The sequence below is a fragment of the Terrapene carolina genome, unplaced genomic scaffold (assembly GCF_002925995.2).
Source record: "Terrapene carolina triunguis isolate 2854851 unplaced genomic scaffold, T_m_triunguis-2.0 Scaffold89, whole genome shotgun sequence".
In the NCBI taxonomy this organism is placed as follows: Eukaryota; Metazoa; Chordata; order Testudines; family Emydidae; genus Terrapene; species Terrapene triunguis.
Window position 1 is genome coordinate 7,495,438 of NW_020664440.1, and position 20,890 is coordinate 7,516,327.

General features: G+C 44.5%; 1 protein-coding gene across 3 annotated transcripts in view; it reads right to left on the reverse strand.

Moving 5' to 3' along the window:
- FRMD4B (FERM domain containing 4B) overlaps positions 1-20,890 on the reverse strand; it is a 192,981-nt gene that overhangs the window by 51,558 nt on the left and 120,533 nt on the right. For all 3 annotated transcript variants that reach the window (XM_026650244.2, XM_026650243.2, XM_026650242.2), the window contains 2 exons: positions 6,069-6,125; positions 4,930-4,952 (listed from right to left, as the gene is read on the reverse strand). In XM_026650244.2, the coding sequence (XP_026506029.1) occupies positions 4,930-4,952; positions 6,069-6,125 (80 nt within the window). The remainder of the gene's footprint in view (positions 1-4,929; positions 4,953-6,068; positions 6,126-20,890) is intronic.

Here is a 20,890-nt window from a genome sequence, read left to right on the forward strand (position 1 = left end):
GTGAATATACTTATATTCTATAGGAGTTAACTGGGGAAAGATAATTTGCTAATTTTCCAGAGCAGCATCATGCTATATATTGCATATTTACACTATGAATAATTACCAGAAGACCCAATCTATTAATTTCATTACCCCTCGAGACAACATTAACTTTATACAAATCAAGTTAAAAGTGGAGTCCCAAAAATGAATACAACACAAATATTTTTCTAACCATTAACCGTGCCAGAAGCTGCAACGTGAATCTAACATATACTACATACAAAAAGATCTTATTGGAATTTATAGGTTCAAGTCATTCTCAACTGAGGATTGTAGCTTTTTCTGTTTCATCAAAAACATGGTAGTGCATTAAAGAATTAATGTGTTATTGGTGGGATTTTTTGGGGGGAAGGGATTGAGAGGAGATTTGATGGGTTATAGGACTTAAGTTCAAGCATGCAATTAATTACAATGCACAGGGTACTGCTGAAAAGTGAATACAAGCAAAACATAATCTCTCTCTTTTCCTTGAACAAAACTGACCACATTATCATTACTGGAAAACAAAGGCCCAAAGATCTGCAACAACCTAAAACAAACTCAGCTGTAACTCAACGGCACAACAGTAAAGCTATATCAAAGGTCAAGTGTCTGGCCATATCAAGCGTAACAATGTCACATTAAATACATAGATTTGCCATTCAGTGCCCATTGCTATGACACATTCTTACACATCTCCCGATAAACACATACAGTATAATTATGCTGGCCGGGATCACAAATTTAGTAAACAGGAAAAGGAACTGGACTGCTCATGATTGATAACAAAATGGTGAGCTGCATCATTTGCACTGTGTTGCCACCTCTGCTAATAATTGCTCTTGTAGCCAGCAGTAACTTTAGACTACACATTAGAGGCTAATGGTGTCCAAAACACGACTAGCTGTGCTGACACTGACATCCTCCGTACAATAAACATACCGTGGGTGAAATTTTCAAAAGTGACTTAGAAGTGGGGTAGACCTCATCTACTTCAGAAAGATGGATTCCCAATGATATTTTCAGAAAGCCTTTGACAAGGTCCCTCACCAAAGGCTCTTAAACAAAGTAAGCTGTCATGGGATAAGAGGTCCTTTTATGGATTGGTAACTGGTTAAAAGATAGAAAACAAAGGGTAGGAATAAATGGTTAGTTTTCAGAATGGAGAGAGGTAAATAGTGGTGTCCCCCAGGAATCTGTACTGGGACCAGTTCTATTCAATATATTCATAAATGATCTGGAAAAGGACTAAACAGTGAAGTGGCAAAATTTGCAGATGATACAAAACTACTCAAGATAGTTAAATCCCAGGCAGACTGCGAAGAAAGGATCTCTCAAAACTGGGTGACAGGGCAACAAAATGGCAGATGAAATTCAATGTTGATAAATGCAAAGTAATGCACATTGGAAAACATAATCCCAACTATACATATCAAATGATGGGGTCTAAATTAGCTGCTACCACTCAAGAAAAAGATCTTGGGAGTCATTGTGGATAGTTCTCTGAAAACATCTGCTCAATGTGCAGTGGCAGTCAAACAAGTGAACAGAATGTTGGGAATCATTTAGAAAGGGATAGAGAATAAGAAAGAAAATATTATATTGTCTCTATATAAATCCATGGTACGCCCACATCTTGAATACTGCGTGCAGATGTGGTTGCCCCATCTCAAAAAAGATATTGGAATTGGAAAAGGTTCAGAAAAGGGCAACAAAAGTGATTAGGGGTATGGAACGGCTTCCATATGAGGAAAGATTAATAAGACTGGGACTTTTCAGCTTGGAAAAGAGACGACTAAGAGGGGATATGATAGAGTTCTATAAAATCATGACTGGTGTGGAGAAAGTAAATAAGGAAGTGTTATTTACTCCTTCTCATAACACAAGAACTAGGGGTCACCAAATGAAATTAACAGGCAGCAGATTAAAACAAACAAAAGGAAGTACTTTTTCACACAACGCACAGTCAACCTGTGAAACTCCTTGCCAGAAGATGTTGTGAAGGCCAAGATTATAACAGGGTTCAAAAAAGAACTAGATACATTAATGGAGGATAGGTCCATCAATAGCTATTCGCCAGGATGGGCAGGGATGGTGTCCCTAGCCTCTGTTTGCCAGAATCTGGGAATGGGTGACAGGGGATGGATCACTTGGATTACCTGTTCTGTTCATTCCCTCTGGGCTACCTGGCATTGGCCACTGTCGGAAGACAGGATACTGGGCTAGATGGACCTTTGGTCTGACCCAGTATGGCCATTCTTATGTTCTTATATGAGATATTAATATGGGATAGCTATTCAAAAATGCCTATGGGCCAGCTTTTTAAGGGTATTTAGGTGCCTAAAAATGCAGACAGGCACATCTGAAAATCCAGTTAGGCCCCCATCCGCACCTTTAGAAGCTGGCCTCAAGTTCAATTTTCAAAAATGCCTAAGTGGCTACATCCCATTTTCAAAAGTGGCATAGGCACTTAGGAGTCTAAGTCCCATTGACTTTTAAGATTTTCTAAAAATCTAAGTCAATTTTTAAAATGGGACTTAGTCACTTACGCATTTTTGAAAATTTTACCTCCTCTGGAAATTCCTCTTTCTGAGCAAAATAAAGGCCTATCCTAGTCCGAATTCCTCAGGCCAAGATTCTGTCGCCCATATTAGAATTAACCTGAGGAAGACAAAAATCAGAGGCTCTTTATCTTGCAGATGCCAACGGCCATTTTGCTGACATACTGCAAAGTTCGGGGCTTTTCCTTACAGTAGGATTTTCAAGTAAGCAAACACTATGTTCTCTGAAAATAACAGCTTTCAAAAAAAGTGCTCTCTCGCTCAGCAGTGGCTACAACTTCTTGGAACAGGATTGTTCCCTTCCCTCGGGCCATAACCAACAGTCAGCCCGCATGCAAGACTCCCACTGACTTCAATGGGAGTTCAATGCACAGATCAACATCAGGATATGAACCATACTTTAAAAACCTTCAAACCTAATAACTCCTTTCCCATCCACTGCTTCAATTCGCAGGTCCAAAAAATTCCTTTTACCACCAGATGTGTGAAAATCAACCAGGCACAGAAGGGATCACTTAACACACACTGATGTGTAGCCCATTTTCAGCTCTTTGCAAGCAAATCCCTAGGTGATTCCTGTATGTACTGGAGGTTCATTAAAAATAAAACCCCACATTAAAAAGTTAATTGTCGCAATATCAAGTAAACAAAATCTCATGACAGCCACTGTCCAAACTGATTCAAAATCCAGTTCCAAACTGATGATGAACAACTAATACCTCAGAAACCAGATACTGATAATAGGGAAGATTGCTTAAATACTACTACCCTTGCATAAATAATGACACTGTGTCTGGAATGTCTTCTTCCTATCAAAGGAGGGTTTGGCACAGAAGACCTGTTTCATAATATTTTTGTAAGATATGCCAGTAACTGAGCTAGTTTCTTTAACACCGATGACCCAAATAATCACTCTTGAGATGCAGAATCGAATTCCTTCTTTCGGCTACAGTATTCATCTAGAATAGTCTTGAACACACATTTGGTTTTAATTCATAATTTATGACCCATTATGGAACAATTATAGCAGCTGCGCCTTTGCACAAAAAAACACTTCCAGGGTGGGAGTGGCACTGTAAAAAGGAAAGTCTGAAGTAATCATTTTGCATTTCAGTAGCACCTTCCCTGTGATGACCTCAACACATTTTTGCAAACAGGAGTGAGTTAAGCTTCACAGCATCCCTGTGAGGTAGGGAAATATATTATCCCCATTTTTCAGATAGGCAAATGGAGGCACAGTGAGTTTAAGTGACTTGCTGAGGGTCAGAACTGGGGACAGAACTCCTGGGCCCAGTCCAGCGTTTTAGCCACAAGATCATCTTTTCCTCTCAAGGGCCTGACCTTGAACCAAAACCAGGGGAGTTTTGTGACTGACTTTGATGGAAGAAAGACTAGGCTCTTGAGGAACAGGGCTCCTGGTTAGAAGAACCCGAACTTACTTGACAACTATCCCTTTATTACAAAAAGCTGAAGCAAACTATTGCTGGCTTTTGCAATCCGAAGCAAGCTGTTCGTTACTGCAGGCAAGCAGGTAGCTCAGTATCCTGCATTTACAAAGCATGTCACTTGAAAGCTCTTGTAGCAGAAGTGTAAACAAGCCATCCTTCCGATGTGGAAATTCAGCCAGGAGTAAAACATTAACATGACTAAAGCTGACCTTTTGAATTTCTGTTTGTTCAGTGAGCTGTTTCTAATTGAAGGTCTCTTCCCTCAGCTCCTATAGCTTTTACTTTTTTTCCCATAGGCCGGTTATTGCACCCAAGGAACAGGTAGAAAGTGATTTCAAGGGTAACTGCTGTCTGATTATGCGGCATTAGGTAGCTAAACCCAAGCCACTCCGAGTCTCACAACAGCTACAATACAACTGTCAGGTCAAGTGCATGAAGGGTGAGGCCCCTGCAGGGCAGCTGCAAAAGAAAGCACCGCATTGATCTCCAAAGCAAGCAGCTGACAAGCTCCATCTTTCTGTGCATGCATTAGCACTAGGCACAGACAGGGTCGTTAGGAGCTTCACAAACATGGATCCAAGACACAGGACAGTCCTGGCCTCTAATGTGAAACGGTTGGTAGCATTTATTTAGTCCCACCTTCCAGGAACCGCAGATTAGGTGGTGTGATTTGACTAGGATAGTTTGGAACAGAATGTTTGAATCCAGAAGCCATTCACAAAACATTCGCTTCACCACACGAACTCTGGCTTGGCAGTGATTTTACTTTTTCGGTTACTGCACGAGGCTGGATTTTTTTCTTTCCTGCTGATGGTAGTAAAATGATTGCTTAAAACACAAAGCAAACCGAAGAGAGTCATTAAGCACATACATTTTATAAAGAGAAATGTTATTACCTGGAATAGTCGCCTTTAGCTTCCTATAATTGAAAAATAGGGACAAAATTAAAACACGATCTCTTCACAAGTCTTGAGTATTAACTTTGCTATTCTCAGCATTGTTAATTTTAGCTTTTTAGCTAAATCCTGACTTCAGTTCTAGTCATGCTACCCCAAGGAAGTCACTGGAGTTGCAGGCAGATATGTAAGAGAGCAGAATTTGGCCCCTAGCATTTCCGGCTGTAGATTATCCACCTGCACCAGTGTTCACGCTGCTCCCAAAACACTGCCAAATTTCACATTCAAATCCCATGTCACTTCCTATTGAGAGATATAAACAGAAAGGCCCTATTCTCTCTACTTTAATCAGCTACATCCAACGAAAGGGGAACATTACAAGAAGGTCAGCGGTTGTGATAGGTCGGTGTTCATTCAAGTCGAAAACAATCATTCACACAGCCCAAGCCAACACAACCCCACCTTGCATTTGTCAATGAAAACTTAGTTAAGCCATTTTTAAGAAAGAGGTTGTGTTCAATCACAGATTGTACCATAAACAGATTGTAAATCTAATGACAAAAAATGACAAGAACAAGGTTAATGATTTGACATAAAATTAATAGTGAGGAAAATATTTATTTTTACCAAAACAGAGAGAAAAACAATTAAGAGTTTTTGGCGGTTTTTTTAGTCCTCTTGAAGGAAGATTCGTATGAATAGTGTAATAACTTTTAGCTACAGTACTCTATTTCCCTTTCCCCTCCAACATCTCCTGCCATAAAAACAAACACATGTCAATTATTTGTGGCACAGGAGGAAGTGACAAACAGGTTAGAAACCTGCTGTAATAATGTTTTCACCCCTCAGCTCACAGAGATCTACAGACCTGACTGAATCACTCTGTTCAATGATCTTTCTTACAGAAAAAGGTTACACTTGATTTCCCACTCTCCAACCTGAACTGTTTGAATAGTAAATTCCTAACTGGCCGTAATAAAATACCAGCTCCCCAGTCATTCACAAACAATATGTTTGTAGTGTAGACAGTGCAAAATGTAGCACAAATAAACCACAAATTGCTGCAAACGTGCCTAAATTTCAAAGTTGTGGGTTATGTTAAAAAGCAACTACACACACACAAGAAAGGATAATCTTACCTGTAAAATCAGGGCTGCTAATCTGAAGATTGTCTCACTTTCTACCTCAATCTGCCCCTGTTTACATAAAGAGGAAAACATTAACGTGCATATCCCGACCTAGCAGTGAAGGGACACAGCCCAGGACTACTGAATCTGGGAGGCTGTCACATTACTCTGTACCTCTAGGTCTCGCTCAATTGCAGACCATACCACTGCCATGAGGGAAGGGGGGAGGGAAGAATTGCCAAGTAAAGTTTTAGTAACTCTGCCATTTGTGGGTTTGATTTTTTTTAAGATTAGTTCAAGAAAGTAAATTCTGAAAACAGGATTCAGGGAGAGAAGAGAGGTAGCTGCTATTTGAATGTGTCGGTGGTGTAGAATGAATCACTTCTTTGTCTCTGCAATTTAGTACATTCAGGCCCTACAAGTTTCACCAGACCAGTTGGCTGCACTCAGGTCCCAGATATGATATTTCGCTGTTTGGTGTGTGTCTTTGTCTCTTTCTCTCTCTCCGTAGTGAAGCTTCCAGTCACCACTCAGCTTATCTTGTCATTGCATATTTTCTGCATAAAGCTTTACTGATTGCAACTAACCCTGTCAGAGCAAAGGGGCCCTGATCCTGCACACCTTAAACATAAGGAGACGTTTGAGTGCACAAGGGACGCGGGATTGAGCCAAAGATATGTACGTCTTAAAACATGGCAACTCTTCAGGGCAAGGATCTAGTTTGTTATTTGTTTGTAAAGTACCATGGACACCCATGAGGCTGCATAAATATTATTAATAATCATTAGGTAAAACATAACACCATTCAGACTACACCCACTTTGCCGGATCAGGCCCGTAAGAAGAAAAGATGCAAAGTAATTATTTTACTATGACGTTCAAAACAATTTCTCAGAAACCTTGCCTCCTAGATGTTCCTTCTTCACCCAACTCAAGGGAAAGAGCCACTTGCCCGACTGTTACCCAGCGATGTGCCCTGACAACACCACACACCCTGTAACTTTAGAGATGTACAGTAGGTGGCCAATGCCAAAACACTGCTTTGGCGAATGCATAAACTCTGGTAGATCCTCCTGGCTACAGCCTTGAGTCCAAACTTACGAAGTTGGGCATCCACATGTGAAGAGGCTGGTCCTGGTTCATCAATGGTGAATATTAGTCACTGCTGTAGCATATCCAAAGGCCCAGTGAGGACCAGGGCCTGGGTTTGTACAAAACCACACAGCAAGACGGAGCCCCTCCTCAAAGAGTTTACAAGCCAAGACCCTTATCTTGCAAACACCGCACCTTGGCACATGTGAATGGCCCCATTCTCACCTTTGTCAGGCAGATGCATAAGTGTTTGCAGGAACAAGGATTTCGATCACATTCCACACTAGCAGTTAGGCATGGGGCAGCATCCGGCCGTTTACAATGGGCTCCTGGGTTAGGGAAATTATCCCTTTGCCACTTGTATAAAGGACAGAGTGGGGCCAATGAATTTTCGAACAATAAATATTTTCATTTTTACAGGGGAGAATATTGAACATGTGACACCTGCCTCTCGTAACTCAAGTTGCAGCACACTCCGAGCCTACTGGGAATTTCAGGAGTTCTGCATGGCCGAGGTAAGATGCAGTAATGTGATGCCCCAGAGAATTACAGAGAGCTATCAAGAGCCAAAGTCTGCCTCACATGGCTCACCAGGTTAATGCAGTTTCCAACACATTCGTTTCCATAGCCAACGATACACAAGGAAGTGATGTGACTAGCATCAGGTCTGGCTGCCTTTGACTTCTCTCACCCTACAGATCAGATACCCAATTTTGCAGCTCCATGAACTGGAGTACGAGATCGAGCAAGCCTTAAATCTACAACCTCTGGGATTGTAATCCAATGCCTTAACCACTCAGCCACCACGGCTCACAGAGAGAGATCCTGAGCCACATTGCTTTCCAGTAGCTGAGGCCCACCGAGGCTGAATTCAAAGTGAGCTGGCAAATAATTCACAGTTTTCACAGAAAGGGCATTTGCTGCTGGTGCTGCCAGCAGTACAAGTCATTCCTCTCTCTCCCTCCCCCACTCCCAGCAAGTCTGTCAAGAACGTTAGACTACAAGGAATTTTCCCCTTCCAACAAGTGTTGCTACTATGACAGGGAAGTCATCTCTAGGCCGGCCCCAGACTAGGAGCATTCTGTACAGATGTGTTTTATTCACGCCAAACAAGTGTCACAAATAACAGAAAAACAAGACAAAGCGTTGCGTTGCACCGAAAATACTTTCCTTCACGTCAGGCACATTTAATGTGGATTCCAAAGTAAAAAGCAATGCCTCAGATCCTGAGCTGCCACCCACCAGTGGGTGCTCAGCTAGGGTGACCAGACAGCAAATGTGAAAAATCGGGATGGGGGTGGGGGGTAATAGGAGCCTATATAATAAAAAGACCCAAAAATCGGGACTGTCCCTATAAAATCGGGACATCTGGTCACCCTAGCTCAGGATGAGGATGTAAAAGTAGTTTCAAGACCTTTGTGCTCCCCTGACTCTACATCAGACTCGTCCACTAATGCAATTTAGAGTTGCCAGAGGCCTCAAAAGGGCAGTTACGGCAGGGGATCATGGACTGCAGATGGTCACAACCTCTTTCCCTACGCCAGGCTCTTTGCAGCAGCCCCAGGGCAGGGGGTCTAGGAGCCTCGGTGGTAGGTGTGCCCACAGGAGCACAGAATCATAGAACTGGAAGGGACCTCGAGAGGTCATCTAGTCCAGTCCCCTGCACTCAAGGTAGGACTAAATATTATCTAGACCATCCCTGACAAGTGTTTGTCCAACCTGCTCTTAAAAATCCCCAATGATGGAGATTCCACAACCTCCCTAGGCAATTTATTCCCGTGCTTAACCACTCTGACAGTTAGGAAGTTTTTCCTAATGTCCAACCTAAACCTCCATTACTGCAATTTAAGCCCATTGCATCTTGTCCTATTCTCAGAGGTTAAGAAGAACCATTTTTCTCCCTCCTCCTTGTAACAACCTTTTATGTACTTGAAAGCTGTTATCATGTCCCCCGTCTTCTCTTCCCCAGACTAAACAAACTCAGTTTTTTCAATCTTCCCTCATAGGTCATGTTTTTTAGACCTTTAATCATTTTTGCTGCTCTTCTCTGGACTTTCTCGCACTCATGCCCTGCACTGGGTGGGGAAACCTCCTTTAGCCAGTGATGCTGCCTCTGTGGTAACTTTGCACCAGGTGAGTAGTGCAAAACTGCTCTAATATAGCCCAAGATGTGGTCCATCATCTCTAAGCACCCAGCAAAAGCCTAACTCAATTCTTACATCAAAGGTCCTATCCCCTTTCTAGCTAGTCCCAAGGAAAAACTTGCTTTACCGTCTGCTTCTGGGACAAGCACACTGATAAGGGGGACGCTTCTCCAGCGAGCACCCATAGCGAGGCTTTTATAATAGCATGCAGAGCCCAAACAGCCCCACGGGTGAACTAAATCCTCCTATTACAGAAGGTCTACATTAAGATCCCTTATACAAATGAGACCAGCTTCTCTGGCAGGATGTCTGGCTCATAGGTGTCTACTCTAACTCCATTAGAGAAATGTGTCTGGTTATGATCAGTTGTGACTGGCAGAAGAATCCGCACAGTCTGTTGAATAAATCTGCTGTTCAGAAAGAAGTAGGCACACCTACTGGTACATGAGATCCACTGGGTCTCTAAGGAACGTTAAACACAGGGTTACAATATCAGTCTGTTAAGCACAACAGAACCCACTTAGTGGTAACCATACCATTACGGTATACTTAAAAGCATGCATAAGTTTGCCCAATGGATGGAGCATAGGACTAGAACCCAGGATGTCTGGGTTTTATTCCCAATTCTGCCACTGTGAATCACCATGGGACCATGGGCAAGTTACTTACCCTCTATGCCTCAATTTATCCCTCTATAAAATGGGGCTAATACTTGGCTACCTTGCAGGGATGGTGTGATGCTTAAAGTTTGCAAAACTCTTTGAAGATGAAAAGCTAAGTGAAACACTTATCATTATTAATAATTATTATTATTATTACACTGATCTTAAATATGTATTTACATGGTCGTAAATAAATATTTTAAGAGGTGCTGGGGACTCTACTATGCACGTTCTGACGTTTTGTGATAATTACTATTAACAAACAACAACATGGCAATTGACAGAACAAAGCACCTTAGCCAGGATATTAAGAGGCTGGCATTCAAATCCATTCAATCATGCAACAGGGATTGCTTCTTTGAGTGTAATTTCAGCCTCCATCCTAGGATTTTGTTGATTCATGTCCCTGCCTCCATATATTGTTTTGCTTGTGAGTTATAATTCGGAGCATGTTATTAATTGTGTTGCTCCCCATATTGACCTATTTTGGACAGAATGCTGCAACTAACTTTACAAGCACCATCTTCCCCATTCCTTTCCAGCAAGGCGCATCGCTCGTGGAATGGAAACATACTGCACATTCAACACTCAAATCCTAATTGTAAGTTTGATAATTCTGCACACCACAGTGCCGTGAAAAAATGCATCCTGGATAGTTCTAAAAATCCCAGTCTATTAAATGGAAGCCAAATTAGAGCCCATAAGAGCCCGGGGGGTGGGGGTGGGAAGTGGACGGAGATGACATACTAAAGGGCTGGGGAGCATTACAATCATAGAAGGCATAATAGGCCTGCTTTTCCACAGCCTTGCACCTTGCGTAGACATTTACTCCTGTGCAACAGGAGGTCAGATACTAAGGTCATGTAAATCAAGCTTCGCTCCACTAACTTCCGTGGAATGATATTAATTTATATCAGCGGAGGATCTGGCCCAAGCACTCAGCATTACACAGGCCTGAGTGGCCATGCAAGGTGCAGGGCAGTGACGAATCAGACCCAGTGTTTTCAGGGGAGCTGCAGATCTTACTAGACCTTTAAAACAAGGGGATGACGTCACTACCGACAGCTGTTGCAAGCACGTCTCATGGCCTTGCGTTCCCTAGTCCTTTCAGACTCTTGCATGAGTGCACTGGTAAATGAAGAGGCTCTAGGAGTCATTTCTCTCCCTAGGGCCAGTTGTACTCTGGCCTTATCTTTAGGACACAGTGGATTGTTTTTGATTATTGTTTATTATTTGTATGAAAGTAGCACCTAGAAATCCCACTGTGCTAGGTGCTGTACGAACGGGGGGGTGGAGGGGAGAAAGCACATGCCCTGAAGAGCATAAAATCTAAATAGACAGAGTTGGAGGGAAAACAGGGGCATAGAGAGAAGAAGTGACCTACCCAAGGTCACACATCAGGTCAGAGCCAGGGCTTGAAGCCAAGTCTCCTACCACTCATTCCGCTGCCCTAACCACTAGCCCATGCTTGTGGGTGGACTCCAATCTATACATCAACATGTGTTCATTCAAAAGGCTGGGAAGCCTTTCCAACAAAGCCAGGCAGTATTGTGAGTTTGTAACGAAATCCCAAACCGGCTGAGCTGCAGGTGGTTCCAGGTTCTGCAATGACAGTTCAGCACTGCTCCAGCAATCATAGCAATTTTCGAAACCAGAGGGGAATGACACACTGATAAAGATTAATTTGCATGTCCTGTGATGGCTGGACCATTTAAGCATATGTTTAGGCAAGTAAGCCAAGGGGCTGGGAGCTAAGTCTGCAGCATGCTCTGAGAACCACCTGTCGAACATGAAGGTTGGATATTTTCCTAGAGTTATCCCAACTGGGAATAAGTCACTAGGAAGACGTTAAGTAAATGGATAGAATTCAGATAATGGCATCTGATTCTTACACATTTCAGATGTAAATAAGTCTAGCCAGAATCAACGGAGCTGCTCCATGGAGGGCATGGAATTTATATTTTTCAATTAAGATTTGCAGTAGGGACCAATTGTTTTAATAGAAGAGCCAAATTCATCTGCTGGTGTAGCTTTCCAGAAGTCCGTGGGTTTACAGCAGGACTGACTCTGGCCCAACTTGTCCAGGTGGCTTTTGTCAGGCAGAATAATGTTAGACTAATAAGAGGATCTAGCAGCTGTCCAAGCTGAGTAGTAAGTACTGAAGAGCAGGAGAGCATCAATATTCACAATGAGTAGTAAAGGCCAAAGCCTGCCTTCTTAGGGCAGAATTTGGGGCCTGATTCATCAAAGAATTTAAGCATGTACTGTGACAAAGTTCCTCCTCTATCTTGGTGGGTCCTGCGCTTATTGGCGGATTTTCTTGCCTCAGAGATTCACCATGTGGGTTGGGGAACAGCCCAGAGACCTTCCCCTCTGGAAGAACCCACAGTCCAGGTCAATTGGGAGGTTTGGGGGGAACCCGGGCCTGCCCTCTGCTCCGGGTTCCAGCCCAGGGCCCTGTGGACTGCAGCTGTCTATAGTGCCTCCTGTAACAGCTGCATGACAGCTACAACTCCCTGGGCTACTTCCCCATGGCCTCCTCCAAACACCTTCCTTATTCTCACCACAGGACCTTCCTCCTGGTGTCTGATAACGCTTGTGCTCCTCAGTCCTCCAGCAGCACACTCTCACTCTCAGCTCCTTGCGCCTCTTGCTCCCAGCTCCTCACACTCGCCCCACAAACTGAAGTGAGCTCCTTTTAAAACCCAGGTGCCCTGATTAGCCTGCCTTAATTGATTCTAGCAGCTTCTTGATTACTCTAGTGCAGCCCCTGCTCTGGTCACTCAGGGAACAGAAAACTACTCATCCAGTGACCAGTATATTTGCCCTCTACCAGACTCCTGTACCCCACTGGTCTGGGTCTGTCACAGTACTTAATGCTCACTAAAGTCAGCAGGACTTAAGTATGTGCTTAAGTGCTTTGCTGACTAGGGATGGATTTAAGAACATACTAAAAATCGTGCGAGTGGGCAACACTAAGTGGGACGGTGAGCACTCAGAGGGCACGGTAAAAATCAACACAAGATTCCTATTGTTACATGGGTGCAGTACAAGTCAGAGTCCTGTTGAAAATTGTATCAGGAAAGAGGTGGTACTGTGAATAGGAGTTAATGGTGCTAAGCAAAACTTTGGAGTACAGGCTATTCTGAACTGAAGAGTAGTAAAGAAATGCACGGGAGTTCAGTTACAGAGACACCTGGAAATGGGTTAGACTCAGAGCCAGACAGAGTAAAGTCATGTCTACACTACAAAATTAAGTCAACCTAACTTACATTGGCATACAGCCGCCGCAGTAATTACCTCACTTGTGCATGTTTATGCTTTGTTCCTTGTGTCAGTGGTGCGTGTCCTCACCAGGAGTGTTTCCATTGATTATACGGTCTGTGTGGGGATTGCTTGAAAGCCAGTCGACATAAGCAACACAGTATCTACACGGACACTGAATCAACCTAACTATGTCAACCTTGACTCTACACTGCTCGTGAGTCGGTGGAGCTGGGCATTTACGTTGGAGGGAGAGAAAATTAAGTGTAGACTTTTCCATAGTTAGGTCGACGTAAGCTGCCTCATGTCAACCTAACTCTGTAGCGTAGACCAGGCCTAAGAAATCAAGACCTGAAACGGCTCCGTCAAAGCAACAGTCTGTGCGTGTGGAAGAAAACAAATAAATCAATTACCAATAAATTTCAAATGAAGTTTTAAAAACTGGCATCTAAATAAGAACCTAATGCCACATTCAAATCTTCCTCCTCCCCTCAAAGAGAAACCTGGGTGGGTTTTTAATATTTACCCCTTACTACAGGCTAGTGATGTCCAAGGAAGTGCTCTGTTTGAGTAGCCTCAAGAACGCCAGATAACTGCATATATAATTACCCACAATTACTAGGAGAGGGGGGAAAAAGTGAGAGAATGAGAGAGAGAAGGATGGAATTAAAAAGAGGGAGCAGGTGAAAGAGAGAGAGAGGAGAGAAAGGACCACAGCATGTGCGATAAAGTGTTTCAAGGGAGACAACTGGCTGTACGTGGACACAGTGTAAGTGAATGCAGTAAGAAGAATGCAGAGCAAGGCCAACCTCTACCTTCTTGCCCATCACCACCAGTTCCCAAAGCAGATCGGTGCAATGATTTCTGGGATGTCTGACAGCCCAATGGTGAAGTACTAGTCAATGGAAGTCAGATCCTCACATTGTAAACAGCTCTACAACTTTCCTTCTGATAAAATCATTCGGGAGTGACAGTCTCAAGCAAGGGAGTGGCTCTAACGATAGAAGGTGTGGTGAGTAGGAACAACCTGTTATCATATGACAAAGGTAGCTAGGGAGGACTAAAGTAGGCCAAGCAAATGTAACAACTCACCCTTCCAGGGTGGCTACATTGGATAACATGATCAAATGAAGCAAACACTGATAAGAGGTGAATACCCAGTAATTGAAAAGAGATACCTAGGGGCCCTATTTCGATCACTGACATTTATGTGTACATCTTAATTATAGGCAGAGCTAACAGTGTCACCTAGAGGTAAGATTGCCCCACACATCCCATTATAAGACCCAGTTTTCAGTGGCTTATAACTTTGCCAAAGTTAAATCATTTGGGCTGAAATTTTCCACGACAGGCATCTGTCTCCACTGATATTTTTTGGGGAAAGTTTTAGATTAAACAGTTGAAGCTATTTCTCAGAGTGAGATAAGGGAAAATACACTGTTTTGCCCGTGGTTTTGTTGAGAAACTCTAGCACCTCTGTGCTGTAGAGTAGGGACTTGAAATTTGTCAGAAGTGCCACCCCAGCACCAAGGATGTGCCTTTTGCCATTTCCCTGAAAATTTGCCCAAATGTGACTAATTTATAGGCCTAAAACAAAAAACCCCCACACACCTCAGTTTACACATGTCAGCTGAGACTTGTTAGAGTTTGGCAGTTAAATTCTCCAAAGTCTCTGTCTGCACTGAGCATGTGCCATCCCTCCACAGCTCCTACGTGCTGACCAGACTGAGCATGTGCCATCCCCATGGATCATGCTTCTTCCTGGGACAGCAGGGCCTAAGAAGAACTTCCCTGCAACTGCTCTTCTCAACCCACCAGCCAGGGACTGTGAGCAGGAACATTCCCTCCTCTGCATTCAGTGCTCCTGCTTCTGGTGCCCAGGCAGCCTGGAGGACGAGGAGGCGGTGGTGGTGGCAGCAGGTTGATTTGAATGCAGGAAGGGCGAGGAGGAGAAAGAGAAGAATAGGAGCAGAGGGAGATGGGCCCCAGTTCTCCATTAGCTGAAGTGGTTGAGATCAGTGCAGTGAATCTAAAGGTCCGAACCCTGTTTTGGGGGGGGGGGGGGGGGGTCAATGTGGTTCCACATGATAAGATGTCTGGATTTTTGGGGTTGTGTTTTGTTTTAAAACAACAAGTTCCAGTAAGAAAACCTACTTTAAGAGAACATTAAGGTTGCAAAGTCAAGCACTCAAAAAAGTCAGGAGATACCAGAATCCAGAAGACAGTGGGAACTTACTAATGGCACTGGCAGACACTCCGCAAGTCCCTTCATTATCAAGAGCTCTAGCTACACATATTGCACTCGATCCAACTGGTGGAGAGCAGATTGGTTTGTTTTGGAGATCCCATTACACTGTGTGGTGCACAGGTTTTTTTCTCATTAATGTACAGAGCAGAGGTGTACAGAGTACCAGGTGCAGTGAAACCGCTGAGTCCTGCTCAATTGAGGGGGCAGGCGCCATAGAAAGGGTGCACAGCGTGAAGCCCCAGTGCACCACAGAGTGCCACTCCATGGAGGCTTCTTCATGGCTGAGTGCAGGGGTTGGATAGCGGCTCAGAAGCTAATGCAACCCTGAGACTGAAGTAGCAGCCACTGACTGGGTAGGTGCTGTCGATCAGCGGCTGGAGTAGGGATAGACACTGTCTCAGATCTCTTTCCTGGCAGTGATCCCCAGTGTCCATATCAGTGGCTCAGGCCTACCTCAGCTGAGATGCCTAAAACTCACGACTGTCAGGAGTTGGTTAGCCAAGTGGTGAGCTGAGACTTCAGAACTTCCTGCTAAACTCAATTCACCTTGTTACATCCTCCATCTGCCCCAATCCACTCTGCCCTGTTCACATGTTGTGTCCAGTCTGACATCTAGATTCAGATCTCTGGGGACAGGAACTCTTTTCTTTGTTATTCATCCATATAGCACTTAGCACTGCCTACCATTCGGTTGTCCATGCGCTAACTGGCAATGGACATTGGCCTACTCCAAACTCCAGGCAAACCATGAAGGAGGGAGGCAGACTGCAAGACCGGGCTTGGTGCAGGTTTAGCTACATGGCAGGTTATTACACCACTCAGAAGTGAATGGGACATGAGTTGCAGTGATGTCCAGAAAAAAATAATAAAAAAAAGCAGCACCTCATCAGGGAGGGGTGGGGGAAGGGAGCCTAGAGTACTAGTTATAAAAGCCTGAAGTACCAGTACTCATGCATGCGTCAGTGATAAGGAAACACTCCTTTAGCACATCTGAGTGGCACAGCTCAGTTCACGTTAAATGGGGTTTTATTTGCATTGTTTGTCTTGCATGGTTCATGGGGAAAGCAAAGTCAGGTGGACAGCACTGTAAACACAGAATGAATTGTGCAGGCTAGTATGTAGTAGGAGTTTTTTCTTTAGGTGTCAAGTATCAGAGGGGTAGCCGTGTTAGTCTGAATCTGTAAAAAGCAACAGAGGGTCCTGTGGCACCTTTAAGACTAACAGAAGTATTGGAGCATAAACTTTCGTGGGTGAATGCCCACTTCATCAGACGCAAGGGGGGAGGGATAGCTCAGTGGTTTGAGCATTGCCCTGCTAAACCCAGGGTTGTGAATTCAATCCTTGAGGGGGCCACTTAGGGATCTGGGGCAAAATCAGTACTTGGTCCTGCTAGTGAAGGCAGGGGGCTGGACTTGATGACCTTTCAAGGTCCCTTCCAGTTCTAGGAGATAGGACATCTCCATTAATTTAATTTAAGTGTGGTGTGTAACTTGGTATTACTTGCTGCAAGGACCTTACATAACATGCATTGCACGAGAACGGCTGGTGCTGAAAGACAGGCCAGTGATGAAATTAAGAAGTGAGCCTTTGCTGCCAAAGTACCTGTGGTCAAGATGGGGCAGGAGGAGTGTGAAAGTAAACATGGTTAATTGGCCAAGCGAAGCCAGATGTAATGCTCAACTCAGGGCATTTCTCTGTTTGCCGGTAGCACAGCAGCTTTGGAACAATCAATTCCAAACTCTTGGGGAACGTTCTAGTCATCAATGGGCACAAGGCTATTGCTATTCTTGCAAATCGGAACACCAGAAAAGCTTGATTCACAGGAAAAATCAGGGCCCCGGCCTGACTGGTGCTGCAGGCAGAAGACTCACTCTGCTGCCCACACATATCAGAGGCAGCAGCTTAACCTGCTGCGGGAGAAGAATGGCTGTGGCCTGGGCTCTAACAGAAACAGGAGAGGCGTAGAAAGAGAGCTTGTAGGGAGGGGACTGGCAGGGCGGGGGAAGAGCAGAGTGGGAGGGGGAAACAGGGACCCGGATGGGGAGGAAGCAAGAGTGCGGATGGAGAAAATGTAGCAGGGACCAGAGGGATGGGGTGAAAAGTGGAGGAAGCAGGGACCAGAGGGGGGAAGCGATGTGTGAGGGGCAAAGCAGGGATCCACAAGGGGCGGGGGGAAGACAGGGAGTAGGGAATAGAGGGGCCACACAGACACCCTGGAATAGGTGACGGGCGACTTGGAGGTGGTGGTGGGGGGGGGTGACATAGGCACTCTGGCATGTAGCCCACAGAGCCCCTGCTGTGCCTTGGGGAGGGAAGAGACAAATGGGAGGCACCCGGATCCTGTGGCATGGAAGTGGGGAGAATGGGGAACAACTGCATGGCCGGGAGGGGACCATGGAGGGCAGGGAGCCATTGGCACAAGGGAGGAGATGGGAGGGGTTGCAGGGAGTCCTTGAAATAGAAGAGGATGGGAGGGTGGCACACGGGGACCTGGTGGGGCGGGGGAAATGGAGGGATGCAAGGAGCCCCTGGCGTGTGCAATACACTTGGCCAACTGACGTTACAAAGAGCGCGACCCCCTAGTAAATCATACACTTACTATGGGATCATGTGTCTGACTGGCTGCCCAGCTTCCTCCATGGAAATGGGTCACTGGCTTGGCGCTCCAAAGGGAGGAGGAGCTGGAGGAGAGAAATTATGTAGAGCAGGGTTGTTTTCTGCTCCATGTGGGCCGGCTGTTCACCAGTAAGTTCAGCCTGGAGCAAAAGGACCCCCCAGACTCCCCTGGGACAGCAGGGTCACCGCGCACACTGTCCCAGGGCTCCGTAAAGTGCAGCAGGTACCGCACCCCGCTAGGGCGGCTGGAGATGCTGGTCTGGTAGGCTAGTTAGATTCTGCCACTTTTACTCACACCGAGTAACACCTTATGCGGTGAGCCAGCCCACTGAAATCCAAATGACCCCTTGTGGAGCAAAGTGCTCCTGAATGGGAATAAGTATCAGAATCTGGCCCCGAGATATTAAAGGCATTGATCTCCCTTCCCCTGTATTAAAAATTCCCCTTGTATTGGAGGAGGAAGAGCGTGGAAACTAAACCAGAGCCTTGGACCTAAACTACAGACAAGCTTCAGAGAAACTGCCCCATAGACACACAAAGACTAAATTCTACGGAGCGCTTCTCACATGAAAAGCGTGACGCCAATAAATATTTTTTAATAATTACATAATTAGGTAGCGCGTTCAGCCTGAAGGATTCTACGGTACTTTACAAGCTATGGGGAAAATTCCTCCTAGGCAGTGGACTGGCACAAGGCCTAGATCACATTTAAGTATGACTTGGTCCCTCAAAGTAGGACTTAGCTGTTGCTTAAGCCTTGCACTGACCCTTGACACAAGGGTGAATTTCACCCCATATGGATACAGTACCACTAAAACGAATGCACCAACACATGGCTCACTCCGCAACTGCACATACCCATCCAGCTAGGCTCTGAGTCAGGAAAGCATCAGTATTCAGGAAAGAACATATGCTTTAGAGTTAAGCATTTGCCTAAATCCCATTAAAGTCACCGGAAGTTAAGCACACACTTTAAGCTAAATACAGGCGCAAGTGCTTTCCTGAACTGGGGCTTTTTTTAAAGTTTCTCTCTGTTTTTTAAACAGTGAAATGTGCAAGAACATGGAGAACAGTCCTGTGAAAATAACTAAGATGCTATTTTAAGCCATCTTTATCAACCCATCCAGGTTTCCATTCTTCCCTCACACCCTCCTATCTGATCACCCACCTTTTGAACTGCATTCCTGTCCCACAACGGGAGCTTCATGTAAAGATCTAGGGTAGGATATGGCCTTTAATATCCCATCATTCAGGTAAACAGAGTGCACCGGTGCATTACGGAGATCCCTGCATCATGTGCTTCATGGATAGTTGTTGCTTTTAAAGACATTGGGGGCTCCTTACGACATGCAATATGAGTGGAGCAAAAAAACAAAACAAAAACAAGAACAAAACAAGAAACCCACACAACAAGTCTAAGCTTCCCTACCTGGATTAACTACTGAGAAATACCAGAGAACATCTGATCTGTCATTAATGACTAGCAGTAGGTTGCTTCACTGAAGTTGGGAATCTGGTTATATTTTGTGGCTGACACTGCCCTGTACTCGGACTGCGTCTCCTTGCCCTGAAGCACAAATGAAAGTGACTACAATGTTTATTGAGTTAGTGTGGCTTTTGAATATGTTTGAGGTGCCCATCGTCTCATCTGCATTCCAGTTCTTAAATGACAGTGTTAATTCAACACAAATGTAAACTGCATTTTTGATCATCTCTAATGAGCTGAAATCTCACATAATTGTGATCAGATGTTCCCCAAATGGCATTAAATAAACAGAAGGTAACTCATTTTAGTGTTAAAAGGCCATGGGCCAAATGTATCCCTGGGGTAAATCCACTGACTTCAATGGAGCTACGCCAAAGATGAATTTGACTCAAATTCCCAGTCACCCTTCAGCTTTTCCACCCACACACAACTGATTGCCCACTTTTATACGTACCATCAGTCCTTTCGCACATGCAAATCCCACATATTTGTGGCTTTTTCTAACTCATTAGGAATATACCATCAAGAATTGTTGCGAATTGCATTACTGCCACGAACAGTACGCATAAATACTAATAATCAAGCCCAAGATGTTAACATTTATAATGCAGCAGCCACGTGAAGCCATACTGTGCTTGGTGCTGTGAAAACAGTGACAGTCCTTGCCCCAAAGAGCTTGCAATGAAAAAGAAGGGATTTATTGAGGTGAGTTAGGGGGATGGTATTGTAGCGCATGGTGTAGCATGTTCCCAACGCAACAAGCAGAGATAGCTGAACCCACAGATATTCAGGATTGCACTGCCGAGTTCAGAAAAGCTTGACCCCAATCTTGTTCTCTTGGCACAGGATCCTGCAGTGTAAGGATCTTTTAGGATGGTACCCCACGTGAAGACACTAAGGTGATAGTGCTGCAGGATTGTCTTCCAACCCCAATTGACACAGGTGCTGTTCCTTCTGACTCCTTGCCAGACTGTACACTCAATGTTATTAGCAAGCGAAGATAAAACTATTCCCCTGGACTGCTGCTGTCCTGCCTGTGCAGCATCAGTTTTATCCAGCATGGCTAAGAGGCAACTGGTCTGCTCTGATTTTTAATGATCTATATACAGAGATAAATGTCTTTGCTCGGTGTTCATTTTTGTTTCACCAGCTTGGAATGAGAAGTTATACAAAGAGAAGGGCTGTCTGGTTTTACTGTACTTTGTTAGTCTCCCCGTGCTGCTCTGAAACTTTTCTTTAAAGCAAACCTCCTTTCTATTTTAAGCCAAGCTCCCTATAGAAACTGTGCACTAGGGAAAACTCTCTCTCTCATCTTCTGGCAG